Genomic DNA, 15,578 nt, shown 5'->3' with positions numbered 1-15,578 from the left:
TTGCAAATAAGTAGTTTCCAAAATAAGTCAGGGAAGCATGAAACAGAGCAACTTCCAAAGTGCCTTGCTCAACAGCACAGTTTGTTCAAAAGATCAGTATTATCTTCAGATACTGCAATGCCCTTTAGTTGTGTAATTTCTGAAATTTAACCACCTACACAAAGAAAATATTAGTTAGGAAAAATTTAAAAAATTACTAAGGTACTGTTCCAGATATTAGGTGACCTGATACAAATGTATTGTCTAGAAAAACTTCATCAACATGTAATTTTATTTTTTCCCTAGATTGTTGTGCACGTATCAGGCTTGCTCCCTACTTGCTTAGAAGGTTGTTTCAATAACTGAGATTCCTAGCCTAGAATGATCATGGGAAAAATGGAGAAGAAAATACTTTGACACATGTAGACTGCTTTGGAAAGTGCTGGCTCTAAATGTCCAGGGGTACAATATGTGGAATGTCAAATCGTTTACCTTGTTTATTTCATGGAAGGTGTAGCATAAAGATGAACTTCTTGTATCATTAGAAACCAAGTATTCTTTATTGGTCCACTTTTAAATTTTATATGCTGCTTTCTCACCAAAGGGAAATGTCTTTAATGTCTTTTGTATTCTATAGCTATTTTATGTATTTAGATTCTTTTCCACTGTTTACTTCCAGATAAGTCTGGACCATACTGGCACTTTGCCTGAACTCTAAGATGTGTCCTACAAGTTGTAAGGAAGACCTTATGAGCAGTGATGCTGTGGTCTCTGCATAGAACTTGGGATTAATCATTGAGATTCTTTGTAAGCTTTAAGTTGTATAATTTACAGGATATGATCTTGTAGTCTCTAAAATAGTAAAGAAGGTATTTGAGTGTTTATTATTTGAGTGGGGGAAAAAGAGGGATATGGACTATAGATTTGAGGGGAGAGGTTGGTGACCCACCATCGCTTCAGGACTTGTTCCTCTTAAGCTTTGGAACTGGAGCATCCCCAATACGCATTAAGCATCCTATCCCTTCACTCAGCAGTGAGCAGTTGGTACTTCATTTTCAAAGTCACAGAGCATGAAAGAGACAGAGAGCCATGTTTGCGCAGTGCCAGGTGTCAACAGGCCTTTCTGGATCGTGATGATGATGTCTTTCCTCCCTAAATAATTTTTACAAATATAGTGATGAAGACAGATTTCTGTTAACTGTCTTTGAAGGGTCATAAGTTGAACTAGCACTGTATTTTTTTTTTCCTGAAAATATGCATAGCTGTGACATGGTATTTAATAGTTAGGACTTCCCTGTAGCTCAGACAATTAAGAACCTGCCTGCAATGCAGGAGACCAGGGTTCAATCCTTGGGTTGGAAAGTTCCTCTGGAGAAGGGCATGGCAATCCACTCCAGTATTCTTGCCTGGAGAATCCATGGACAGAGAAGCCTGGCGAGCTACAGTCCGTGGGGTTGCAAAGAGTCAGGCATGACTGAGTGACTAACACATACACATTTAATAGCTCGAGGCTTATTTCTACCCAAATGAGCACAGCTGTAAGAAACGAAGACCCTCCCATCTTAATAGCAATAAAATGGCTTCCTAATGTGTTTCCCTGCTTTTGAATTTTCAGTTCATTCCTCTGGATTTCCGAGCTCCATCCTTTACCCTCTCGGAAACCCTGTGAAGAATGTATGACTTCTGACCAGATGACAAGCACAGAGGATGAAATCAGTTACATTCAATTATGATATGACAAAAAGCCTTTCAAAATCTTTGTCACAGTGCAGCATTCAAGCAACATTAAACATAACAGAGTAAAAGTAGACCGAGGAAGAGAATTAATATTTTGACAGGAAGTTCTGTGAACTAAATCACTTGCAAGTTTCAAAAGAGTCGTTGATGAATAGCTTTGGTAGTTTCTAACTTGGGGGCCTACTTTCCAATCATATGTGCAATGTCTTCTTATTGATTAATCTTTGGACTTAACTGTTAAACATTATTTTCTTGATACGCTTTTATATTTCTCAAAAAAGCAAGTCTCCATTGCTGAGTTGCACTCAAGAAAATAACAGGGAGTGAGGTGAAGAGTAAGATATACGTTTCTTTTTGGGGAGGGGGTGGTGGGTTTTTTAATTTTTTACTTATCTGTTTATTTACTTATTTATTTGGCTGCATAGGGTCTTAGTTGTGGCACATGGGATCTCCGTTGTGTCCTGTGGGATCCTTCACTGTGGTGTGTGAGCTCCAGAGCACCGTGGTCAGTAGTGGCAGCAAGCAAGCTTAGTTGCTCTGTGGCATAGGGAATCTTAGTTCCTCAACTGCGTTCCCTGTACTGCAAGGCAGATTCTTAACCACTGGACCCCCAGAGAAGCCCCTAAGACACACGTTTCTATGTTGTGTTCCCTGTCTTCCTATTCTAAGTATATGTGTTTAAACAACAGCTTGTATTTTGTAAATTACTATAAAGATAAATTTTTCCAGTTTAATTCTACCATATTGGGTTGTGGGAAAACAAAAGCTTTTGATAGGGTTAATCTAGCTACATAAAATTCCGTGCTGAGTATGATCATAATCTTGGTCTTTGATTAGATCTGAGCTTGTAATATCTTGTGATTAATCAAAATGGGTTGTATTGCGTGTAGTATAAGTCATCTTCACAGATGGGATGGGGAATCATCAGAGTTCTCTTGAATATTTGTTTTAATCCCTTGTAGGATAAAATGGCTTTGGATTTTTTTTTTTAACTTTAAATCAGATTGAGTTCACCAAATAAATGACTGAGAAGAAATTTTGAAGTCCCGTTTTGCTAGGATTATGGGTCAGAAAAGAAGAAACTTGGTTTTTAATTCACAATATTTCAGTGATTCATTGAACATACTTCATATATTTAAAAAATCTAGTAAAATTTAATAAATATTCCTATTTGTTTATAGTTTGAATAAAAATCTTCATAAAAGAATATAAAAAAACCTTTCATAGGATAATATTGAGGTTTTTATTGTTTTCAACAACACAAAAGATTTTTCAAGATTAATAATTGCCCCTCTTCTAATTATTTAATTTCAGTCTAATTGACATCTGATAACAAAGAGCTTTACTTTGGCAACTAAACTACCTGACATCTAACCCCCAGAAGCACAGCAGGAGCGCTCACACACAAAATGTTTACTGAATGTGTCTGTCATTTCAGCCAATTGAGTCTCACAAGACACAATTTCTCACAAATGTTGCTCACCAAAAACTGTAAATTGAACTGTCTGCCCCAGAGCCACACACATGAAGGGGCTCAATAAATACATGTCTAAGATTATATAAGAATCACTGAATAAAGCGCTTCCCAAGTGGTAAAGAACCCGCCTGCCAATGCAGGAGACATAAGAGACAGGTTCTATCCATGGATTGGGAAGATCCCCAGGAGGAAGAAATGGCAAGCCACTCCAGTGGTCTTACCTGGAGAATCCCATGGACAGAGGAGCCTGGAGAGCTCCAGTCCATAGGGTTGCAAAGCATTGGACATGACTGAAGTGACTTAGCATTCACTGAATAAAAGAATTGGAAAAATAAAAAAGCTGTAAAGTTCTTCCAGTCTACTTCTAGACTGGATAAATGACCCACAGGTGTTAAAATAAGAATGATTTAATTTTTTCTTTTATTTTCTTTCTTTTTTTTTCCCGATAGGAGACGTGGTGAGCCTCCATTGATAAAAGGCTGGCTTCCTTACTTTGGACAAGCCCTGAAATTACAAAAAGATCCTCTGGGTTTCATGACTACTCTTCAAAAGCAGTATGGTGACATTTTCACTCTTCTCCTTGGAGGTAAATGACATCTCTTTTAAGTTCCTTACTTACAATTTCTCACCTTTTCTTTAATGTTGTTATATTTTTCTCTAGGCAAAATTGGATTATTTGTATATTATTTTACTTGTAGAGCAATACAAAAGAAAACTGTTGCTTTCGAGTGTAGTAATCCTAACGTTAAAAAACAAATTATAGAATTATCTTGAGAGTGCCTGGGGAATACCACTCTCCTATTGTCACATGTTACTGGGTTTGGTTTAGCTTGCCTTTAAGCATTGTTTTTTTAAAAGCCAGAATGCATTGAACACACTTGGTTTTGTGGAGCAGTGTTAGGTTTAGAGAAAATTGATCAGACAATACAGACAGTTCCCATATATGCCCTCTTCTCCCTGGTCGTAACGTCCCCTGTTCTGAACATCTTATGCTAATGTGGCACACTTGTGCTAATTGATGTGCCAGTGTGGATACATCGTCAAGTCTGTGGTTTGCTCTGCAGTCCACTCCTTGTGTTGTCCAGTTCCTTGGGTTTATCCTGTTCCTTTGTGGGTCCTGTTCCAAAATGCCTCATGTCATGTATCCGGCATTATGGTGTCACAAGAATAGTTTCATTGGCCTGAAAAATCCCCCGCATTTCCCCTATTCACTTCTCGCCCCTTTCTCCTGAGCCCCAAGCACCCACAGATCAGGATGCACCTTTTAAGATTATTTATTTATTTGGCTGTGCTGGGTCTTCCTTGCTGCATGGGCTTTTCCCTAGCTGTGGCGAGTGGGGACTGTTCTCTAATTGCGGTGCGCGGCCTTCTCACTGCGGTGGCTTCTCTTGTTGAGGATCACAGGCTCTAGGCCATGCGGGCTTCAGTAGTAGTGGCTCCTGGGCTCAAGAGCACAGGCTCAGTAGTTGTGGTACACGGACTTAGCTGTCCTGCAGCAGGTGGGGTCTTCCTAGACCAGGGATCAAACCTGCGTCTCCTGCATTGGCAGGCAGATTCTTTACCACTGAGCCTCCACGGAAGCCCACATTTTGGGGGCAGGGGGGCGGCACGCCATGTGGCATGCAGAACTTCCCTGACCAGAGATTGAACCCATGCCTCTTGCCCTGGAAGCAGGGAGTTTTAACCACTGGACCACCAGAGAAGCCCAGAAAATATTTTTAACTTAAAAATATTTTTTATGATTCTAACTTCAAGAAGATGTTTACGAAACAAGAAAAAATATACACAGCAGGATCACTACATAGTCCAACATCATGGTGCTGATGGGAAAAGCTGGAATGTTCTCAAATCATCTTCCTTTAAGGCCCAAACTCTCCTGCTGTGTTAGACATCTCTGGGTGCATAACAAACCTCCCCCAGATGTAATGCCTTGAACAACAACTGGTCTTGCACAGGTCACTTGTGTGGCTTGAGCCATTTGACTGGGGCTAAATGTCCCAAGATGACCTCATCACATGCCAATTAGGACCTCCTTGTCGTCATGATGTTTCATCCTCAAGATGATGTCCTTATGTGGCAGCTGATATTTCAAGAGGGTTGGAGGAAAGCTGCAAGGCTTCTCGAGGCCTGGGCTCAGATGTCATAGAACTTTGCTTCCACCACATTCTGTTAGTGTGAGCAGGTCTCAGGCCAACCCAGATTCAAGGCTAAGAAAAGAGACCTCCACTTCTTCCTGGGCAGAGTGGCAGAGTTGCAAAGGAGCACATGTAGAAAGAGCGAAGAAATTTATGGTAGCATGTTTGCTCACAGTCTTCCACATCGGCTTATCACCTGGGCTAGCCATTCCTTTTCTTGCTTTTGTCTCCCATGTATGTCTGGGAGGCTGATCTTTAACACTAGATTGTCTACACTCCTCTGCCCTCCTCCTTCTGGTCGAGTGTGCAGATAGGAGCTCTGTTCCAGCTCTCTATCACTGGTCTCTGATAACTTTCAGTTTCTTTCCCAAGAAAATTGAAGACAACAGGTATGATCTCACTCAGATCCCCACATACCTATCAAATGCACTGGTGTTTTACAGTGATCCTTACCACCTCCCCATGTTATGTCTGATGCCTCTTCTCAAATCACTCTTAGTATCTCTTTTGTCATACCATTTAATAAATTGTGACTTTATTGTTAACTCACAGTATCTATTTCCCTTCATTATTATCTGACTCCTCTCTTGCCCACATTTAGTTCACAGCTCAGAAAAGATTGATTCACAATAAATATTTAATGAGGAAATTCTCAGTACCTTAGAGCTGATGAAATACTGTAACACAAATAAAGGCCATAGTTGGGGCTTCTAGCCTAAGTGAACTATTCATTTCATATTACATGTCTTCACTTAGAAAAAGTAATTCTTGGGGAGGGATAAATTAGGAGTTTGGGATTAACATATACATACCTTTATATATAGGGCTCCCTGGTGGCTCAGACAGTAAAGAATCAGCCTGCAAGGCAGGAGACCCAGGTTCAATCCCTGGGTCTGGAAGATCCCCTGGAGAAGGGAATAATGCAATTCACTCCAGTATTCTTGCCTGGAAAATTCCATGGACAGAGGAGTCTGCCAGGCTACAGTCCACGGGATTGCAAAGAGCTGGACATGACTTGGCTTCATAATACAAAACTATATTCTTCACTTAAAAAAATAATTCTTGGGGAAGGATAAATTAGGAGTTTGGGATTTACATGTACACACTACTATATATAAAATAGATAATCCACAGGGACCTTCTGTATAGCACAGGGAACTCAGTCTGAAAAATAATGGATATATGTATAACTGAATCTTTTAAATGCACACCTGAAGCTAACACAACATTGTAAATTAACTATACTCCAATATAAAACAAAAATTAAATTTTAAAAAGTCACTTTTAACTTTAAAAAGTAAACCTTATATTCTAATGAGTAGATACAACAAATTATTGACATTTTCAGTTTTCCTTGCTAATACATTCTACAAAAATAACCTCAGATGATTAAGCAGAAACTTTAAGGCAAATTAGAATAATTTTATTCACTTTTCAGAAAATAACAAATTTCTGCTGACACTTCATTTCTTCATCTTAATTTCTAATATCTATTGACCATGGTTATGTTTTTAAACTCCACAATAGACAACCAGAGTTGAATACATACTACTACTTCCCTTTGGCTTCTTCCTAGAGTTTGAATAAATCCCTGTCAAGAAATCCTTTTCATGTACGTGCTTCTAATGATCAGTTGGCAAAATAGCTCATTTGGAAAATGTTAAACGGGAAACAGTGTCTCCCACCTTTGTCCCATGATGTGATTTCCCTGAGTATATGTTCTCTCATGATGAGCGAATGATTGTCATCCCCAAAAGTCTCAAGGGACACGAATGTCATCTTAATAAAGAAATTAAAAGGTACATCTTTTCATGGGAAACCACGTAAATTCGTGACCTGTCGCAGAAAATAGTTCTCTAATTGGTTTTGTGTGGTGGTGCAGCGGAATCGTTTTCCCTAGATGTCACCGCAGCGAAGCACCACTGTACATCATTGTCAACAGCTAGCGAAATCTCCCTAATAAGAGCGGGAGGATAATGTGGTCATCCTTACCAAATAAAAATTTGGCTCATAGTCCACTCTTCCAATGAATATTTTCAGCTGGAGATTTTAAAATGGAGAGCCAGGTATATGTGGAGATTAAAAGGTGATAGTAATGGAAAATTTCTATAAAATTGTAGTTTATCTCTTATTTATTGAATAGACATTTCTATTCCAAATAGTCAAATGGTTGTTCTGAATTCCCTTGGAGGTCTTCCTGTGCAGCACCAAATATATGAGATGAAAACATCAAAATTCAAGTTATAATGATCCAGATGTCAAACTTCTTGTGTAGAAGACATCAGAGTGAATGACTTTTTTTTTAACATTTAGTGACATATTTATCATTATGTTGCTTCACCTTCCTAAAAGAAGTAATTTTGCAGGAAGTGAAACGGCTCTTAGGTTAGTAACAGATCATGTGCAGGTTATTCAGGAATGATGGAGTTAATATGTTTATGTTGAGCCAGTTCCTAAAAAAGGAAGACAATGAAATGTTTGGTAAAGAATATATTAAAAAATGTGACCCCATTTCAAATTTACTGCTCAAAAGGATGATTTTGTATATATATATATATACACACACACACATATATATTATTTTGCAGAAGTGAGCCTCATTTTGACATTTATTCTTTGAAATTCTTTAAATCAATATTTTACATCAACTGCTGATAGCTTTCCTTTCTCTTTTGAAAACATGGCAAACGATATTGTTTCTATCTTGTGATCTTTGTGAACTAGATGAGTTGCCTATTGACACTCGGCATTCACTTACATAAAAGCACACTGGAACAAAAGTTAATTTTGCTCCAAGAATCCATGGCCTTCAGAATAACTTTTCAAATTTCCTTTGTTAAGAAATTTTAATTCATTTTATGAATGTATATGTGTTTTCCTAACTGTCTGATTAAAGAGTACAAAGAAACTCTGGTTTTGCATCTCACATTAGCAGATGGTGGACAGATGGTTTAAATTAATATTAATTTTGGAAAACTTAGCTTAAATTGTTTATACTGAAGATTAAAAGTTGGAAAGCCAGCTAGCATCTCCAGTGTTATTAGTACTTCCAAACCCACTTGAAAATTAAAATCCAGAGAATCAAAATGTCTTACTCAGCAGTCCACATCTTATTTGGATAAGAGAGTCAGTAAAGCATAATGCCTTGATATTGAAGAAAATCAGAATAAGAACTGAGAAAAAAATACAGATCCTGGAGTGTAAAGAGCCTTGAAAAGAGTGAGAATTTTATCTACAAATAAATTGCATTAAACTAATCAGTAATTTTTTTTAAAAAAGAATCTATGTGACAACTGCCTATTAAAAAATAAGCAGTTATTAAAAATCAATTAATACTTGGTTGCTAATCAGACACAGTTTTCCACATTTAGCTTTTACTGTTTTTATTTGATATTAACCTCATAATTTCTTCCCATTTCCTCACCCTCAAGGTGAGATAGAGAAGGGGAGAGAGAGGGAATACGTGTGTATTCATGATGAATTATAGATAAAAATCTCTGAAGTACATGAAGCTTCTACTCCAATAAGTCGGTGACTAGTGGCTTCTACTGCCATGACTGAATACAGTTTTGTCCTTCTGCTTAGATTTTGATGAATACAGACAATTGGTAACAAAAAATTCCAACTATTCTCTAAAATTATGTTTTACAAACTGAGCCTTTTATGCATTCTCTGAATTTTAGTGATGAATTTAAAATAAATCTGTAAAGGTATGTAGCAAAATCCTTTCATTTAGTGAAAAGAGAAAAGTATGAATCACCACCTGTGAAAATACACAGCCTTGCCTGAAATTATATCTTTTGCAACATAAGAGAATTGACTCTTTTTTTTCAATTATTTGTTAGGCAGATGCTGGTAATTTTATTTAATTAAGCTGCTATGGTAAAGCAGGTGTCATAAAATATGCCCAAATCCAGTTGAGTCGGTTTTGCTCTCCTGGGGGGTTGGGAATCCAGTTTATTTTGTAGATATAGCTTTGGGATCTGATCAGAATGAGTAGTCACTTGAGTTTTACCCTCATTCCTGAATTGGCTCACCTTATTAACTAAATCAAGGGGAAATAGAGTGAATACAATTCAAGTCATATAATTTATTTTTAGGGAAAAAGTTGTAGCACATGTATATTTATGTACACTAAAACTTTAAATTATGCCTTAAGACTGAAAAGCAAAAAAATTTATCCTATTTCTAGGATTAGGTGGAAAATTATTCAAAACTTTGTCATAAAACTTGTCCCAAATTGAATTTAATTTCTGTGATGCTGTTTGAGTTATGAGAAATAATAAGTGAGTTGTTTATCTAAGAAAGGTTCACACACACACACAAACACAGAAATGATGACGTGAAGAGCTGAGCATAGATGATCTGACAGTTTCATGTCCAATTATTTATCGTTTTCTAGAAGACAGTAACATAAGCATTACAGTTTGTAGGGTCAACTAAATTTCAAGTGTGTTCTTGGAAAGGAAGGCTTATTAAAGCTAATATCGAGGATTGAATGCATATGACTTCTCATTAGCAAGAGTCTTGAAGCAACCTTTGAGTGAGAAGGAAAGAGAAGAGTGCCAGGAAAAGCACAGTGTGGGGACTGTTTTCTTATCTAGGCTCTGCCACTAAAAAATGGCAACACAATCCTGGCCTTTAGCTTCTCCTGACTTTCTTTCACTGGTAAATGCCCGGGGTGGTGGCGGGGGCAGGTTGCACCCAGGAATCTCCAGGGTCCCTGCCAGTTTTGAGAGCTAGACCGCAGTGAGTCTGTGCCTTAGTGGTGCTGCTGGTGTTGCAGTGCAGTCACTTAGTCGTGTCCAGCGCTTTGCGACCCCACGGACTGCAGCACACCAGGCTTCCCTGTCCTTCTATCTCCCGGAGTTTGCTCAGACTCATAGCCATTGAGTCAATGATGCCATCCAACCATCTTATCCTCTGTCACCCTCTTTTCCTCCTGCCCTCAGTCTTTCCCAGCCTCAGGGTCTTTTCGAATGAGGCAGCTCTTTTGCATCAGATGGCCAGGTTCCTTTGTGTGCTTTCTTATAAGAACCACTTGAAAGACTTGTAGGTCCCATCTCGGAGCCATCTGTTCTGTTAACCAGCACCTTAACTTTGGACCAATAAATGGAAAACGCCAAATGTCACCTCCTGAAAGAACGCTTGTTGATTACTCCAGGCAGACAGAAGCGGATTCCACCCTTCCTGCTGCTCTTCGTTGTGTCCCCGCCTCTGCTCTCTTACTGTCCATAATGATGCAGCGGTTCCTTTACATCTCTATCTTAAGAGGAAAGAGAGTCAACCAAGTACCTGGATGTCAATAAATGTCAAGTAAATTCATGAAAGCTTGAATGGATGGGTTCTAGTTTTGGAATCTTCTTTGGATCACAGATCAGTATGATACTTTAGCCATGTTAGTGAATCTCCCTGACCTGCTATACTCTCATCTATAAAAATGAAAACATTGGTATTTGTGACTTGTTAGTGTTGAATTAGATGTTCATTTGTGAGTACTTGCTTCACACCAAATCTTCATTTCAGGTAAAATAATTGTATTTAATCAAAGCTAAGATAATATACTTTACCAATTTGAATTGTTTGTTTTCTGATTCTATTATTGAGGAAAAATATGAGAAGTGTTTAAGTCATGAGTGTTGAGACTATTTAAAAGATAACTTAAATATCTTGGTAGTTCATTAAAATAAAAATCTGAAGAATAAGCTATCTTTTTGAAAGTTATTAAGAATTTCAGAATATTTAACTTCAAACTTCTAGGCTTCTCCTACTATCTTCCATTTTAAAAGGAAACATGTAGTGGAATTTTGAATCAAATAGATTTTTATTGTACTTTGCATCTTTTGAGATATGAGTTATTAAGGTCTTTCTAATTTTGAGTAGGATATTCTCAAATTTCAGATATCTTGTTTTCTTTTGTTGTATGGCCACATGAATTCATATTCTCATTTATTTCTTTTAGGAAAGTATATAACATTTATCCTGGATCCTTTCCACTACACGTCAGTGGCAAAAAATCAAAAATTAAGCTTTCAAATATTTACTAATAAATTCTTAAAGAGAGTATTTTCTATCAAAAAGATGATAACAGATTCTGACCTCATCGACGAGATTCATAGTACCTATCAATTTTTACAAGGGAAGCATTTGGACATACTGATGGAAAGCACAATGCAGAATCTGAAACAAGTTTTTGAACCCCAACTTTTAAAAACCACAAGCTGGAGCACGGAATATTTGTTGCCATTCTGCAACTCAGTGATATTCGAAATGACATTTACAACCATATATGGAAATGTTCTTGCTGATGATAAGAAAACATTTATTACTGAGTTAAAAGATGATTTTTTAAAATTTGATGAAAAATTCACACGTTTAGCATCAGGCATACCCATTGAGCTTCTAGGAAACCTCAAGTCTGTTCGAACTAAACTTATAAAAGACTTGACAATAGAAAGCTTAGCTAAGTTACAAGGACTATCTGAAGTTGTTCAAAGAAGGAATGATATCCTGGAGAAATACTATATGCCCAAGGACACTGAAATAGGAGGTAAGAAACTTCTGAATGATAACTTGTCTAAAATAAAATAATTTACAATAGACCTTTGAAATAAAAACACAAAATGGCGACCTTGAGAATTTTTATGCTCTTTCTAATTGGCTAATGATAAAATGTTTTACTCTGAAACAACCCTTTGTGATAATTGATTTTTTTTTTTTTTTTTGCTGAGATGGTAATGCAAGATACTTAATGGTGATAATGAGAAAGAGTATAACTAAGCTGCATTTACTCCCCTTATCTCGTCTCCCTCCTCCCCTCCCCCACCACACACACATTACATTTTAAACTATTCTCATTAAGCAGAAAATTAGACTTCAGAAGCCTATTGGTCCTCATTAGCATGCACTGATCCTTGGCTGGGTCTGTGTCCTAACATCTTTTAATTAGCACACTGCAAATCTAATCAGTGTAATAAACGCTATTAATCTTCCTTTTCACTTATTTTCTCCCAGCACATCATTTAGGCTTGCTCTGGGCCTCTGTGACAAACACTGTTCCAACCATGTTCTGGGCAATGTATTACCTTCTACGGCACCCGAAAGCTATGGCCGTGCTGCGTGACGAAATTGACCATTTGCTGCAGTCAACAGGTCAAAAGAAAGGGCCCGGATTTTCCATCTACCTCACCAGAGAACAATTGGACAGCCTGGTCTACCTTGGTAATTTATTTTTATCTGTTATGAAGAAAAGAAGGTACCTCTCTGCAAACTCAGTTTATCACTCAAAGCTGTTTACCAAGAGGTGGAGGACACAGCTGCCTAATTGACATAATAACACCCATTTACATCAATTATAAATTATGTAGTTTATAGCTGTAGATGCTCTCATTGCATGTAAACATTAAGGCCTAGGTAATTAACTATGTAAGGTATGCAAAAGGCTAAACCAAAGCTTTGCAATTATTTGAAAAAAAAAAAAGTTTATGCCTATTAAGTCATTTGATTCTGAGCGTCTGTTGGTGTGCTAATGCTTTCCAAACACTGCAGTAGTATCTTAACAAGAAAGGTATTTGGAATTGAAAAAGAAAGTATTTCAAACAGGCAGCTTCTGTGTAAAACATACTTACTTTTCCCTAAAATGGTGTCTTTTTTAGGCAGAGATTAGGATGTCATATACAGCTTACAGTGTATGATTCTCCAAAACTTAGTAAGTGATTTTCCCTGGAAATTCATGATTTAAACATACTTGGGGAAGAAAAAAAAAAAATGAAGGAAGAAAAGGAGGGAGTGAAGGAGGGAAAAGAGCAGGCTACAACTACAGATTACTTCATGTGAAATGTCCATGTTTTATAAAAGAGTCACTGATTCATGAGATATGTGTGGTCACCCTTTCAGATATGTTTGAAGTCAGAAGTGACTAAGTTGCTTTTAAACATCTGTGTAGGTTTGTATGCCAGTAACAATGAGCATTTGATGACAGTGGATTCTCCTTTCCCAGTTTTGATAAGATGACTGTCATCATGTGAATAAATTTTAATTCCCAAAGTTAAATTCCTCATCAGTGAATTATTCTGGTTTTTTTTTTTTTTTTCCTGTATTGACCTTTCTTCCTGTAGCTTTCTTTACACTTTATTCCAGGTCCCTTTGGACAAAGATGTTTGTTGTTTCACTCCTTTGACAATGTAACAATTATTTTAGCCTGCATTAGTCTACATTTTTTTTCATATTTTAAAAATATGTTCCAGGTTCTTTGATGGGAACTTCTGAGAGTAGAGGCCCTACAGGTCTTGATCAGTGTTGACCATCAGTTGACATTAAAAAGACTGGTCCAAGTGTTTGAGAGATTGTTCCCCCTGGTTAGGATAAGGCCCATCAGAGGCAATAGCAGGAAGCTTGCCTTGTAGTGACAGTTGGCTAGCTTATTCAGTCATGCTGTTTTTAGCATACATTATCAAAGTAATTTTATATTTGCTTGGAGAAGGAAAATAACCCCAGCATTATTAAAATATGAACATTATTATATTTTTCTTTTTCAGAATTACTGGGGACCAAATGCACAAATGGGGCTTCCCTGGTAGCTTAGATGGTTAAGTATTTGCCTGCAATGCAGGAGACCTGGGTTTGATCCTTGGGTCGGGAATGCCACCTGGAAATGGGAATGGCTACCCACTCCAGTATTCTTGCCTGGAGAATCCCATGGACAGAGGAGCCTGGCGGCTATAGTCCATGGGGTCACAAAGAATCAGACCTGACTGAGCGGCTAACACCCTTCCTTCAAATGCACAAAATTTACATCAAGTTCTGGGTAGTTGCTTTCACATGGATCTACAGTATTTTCTGGGTAGAAGATTTATGGTTCGTATGAAGATCAAGGTTGCATTTCCCATAAATTCAAGTAATTTATATTGCATTTTATGAAGCAGATGATATATACCGGGAAATAAAGCAAATAAACTTTAAGGAGTATGTGTTTGTATCCAGTACAATTTAGTTGAAATTCATCAGCTCTCTTTTTACTCTCAACTTCTCACTATTCAAAGAAAAGATTATTTTAAAATTGTGCTATTAGAGCTGAGGGGGCTTTCCAGGTGACTCAGTGGTAAAGAATGCGCCTTCCAATGCAGGAAATATGGGTTTGATACCTGGGTCAGGAAGATCCCCTGGAGGAGGAAGTGGCAACCCACTCCATTATCCTTGCCTGGAAAACAGCATGAACAGAGGAGCATGGTAGTCTGTAGTCTATGGGATCCCAAAGAGTTGGAAATGACTTAGCGACTGAACAACAACAACATTAGAGCAGGCAAGTTTAAATTTATTTGAGCAGAAGAAACGGCAAGTTCCAGAGCCATAACTGGGGCCACTAAAGTCCATCACTAGAGTAGAGACCTCATCATTCACTTATCATCAATGAATGGACCACCACCAACCCCAAATGCCTGGAGATCCACCTGAGTACAGGCAGCACCTTCAGCGATCCAGAAGGTCGACTTTGCTCATCACAGCCTCAGGTACCAGCAGAGGCCAGTGTTGCTCATTACTAGAATTGAATCTTCTAGAAAATCGGGTCCATTTTTTTTCTTTTTCCAGATGACAGTTTAATGCAGATTGAAGCAATTTCTTTAATATGAACAGTCCCAGAACAGATGACCTCTGCATCTAGTCATAACTGTATCATGGGTAGCTCTATCAGAAGGGTATGAACTATAAGCTGAAAGGCAAGATTTACAGAATTAACTATTTACAGTGCACTTCATGGACTGAGTGTATGTGCATCTCATCTCCTTAAGAAAAGAGTTTTATGTATTCTAAATATAATTTCTTTAAAGATAGATATCTTGAATTTTTATTATTGTAAGAAAGAGGATCACAAGGATGAAAGGAATGCTAATTTAGTCTAAACCAGGAAGGAAAAGTTTTATATTAGTAGAACATGCAGAGGGAAGGGAGTTTTTTAAAAAATATTTTAATTTATTTAGTTGTTTGCTGCACAGGGTCTTAGTTGTGTCATGCAAGACTGTTCCTTGTGGCACTCGTGTGCAGTAGTTGTGGTGCATGGGTTACTTGCCTGTGGGATCTTAGTTCCCCAACCAGGGATCAAACCCATGTCCTCTACATTGCAAGACAGATTCTTGACCACTGGACTACCAGGAAAGTCCTCAAAGGAGTTTTTTGTTTTTTGTTTTTTTAATTTGTCCAAACAAAGAGGGGAGAGGAGTTCTTTGTATCTTGATTCATCAAAGCCAGCTGTG

The 15,578-nt window shown here is 37.7% G+C and overlaps 1 protein-coding gene across 1 annotated transcript in view; it reads left to right on the top strand.

Annotated features, from left to right (window-relative positions):
- LOC128059575 (cytochrome P450 7B1) overlaps positions 1-15,578 on the top strand; it is a 168,858-nt gene that overhangs the window by 137,940 nt on the left and 15,340 nt on the right. The window contains exons 2-4 of the mRNA XM_052651995.1: positions 3,643-3,779; positions 11,291-11,878; positions 12,343-12,549. Coding sequence (XP_052507955.1) covers positions 3,643-3,779; positions 11,291-11,878; positions 12,343-12,549 — 932 coding nt within the window. The remainder of the gene's footprint in view (positions 1-3,642; positions 3,780-11,290; positions 11,879-12,342; positions 12,550-15,578) is intronic.

Source organism: Budorcas taxicolor, chromosome 14, assembly GCF_023091745.1.
Source record: "Budorcas taxicolor isolate Tak-1 chromosome 14, Takin1.1, whole genome shotgun sequence".
NCBI classification, from domain to species: domain Eukaryota; kingdom Metazoa; phylum Chordata; class Mammalia; order Artiodactyla; family Bovidae; genus Budorcas; species Budorcas taxicolor.
Note: the sequence above shows the minus strand (reverse complement) of the source record. Positions and strands in the feature narration are given on the sequence as shown.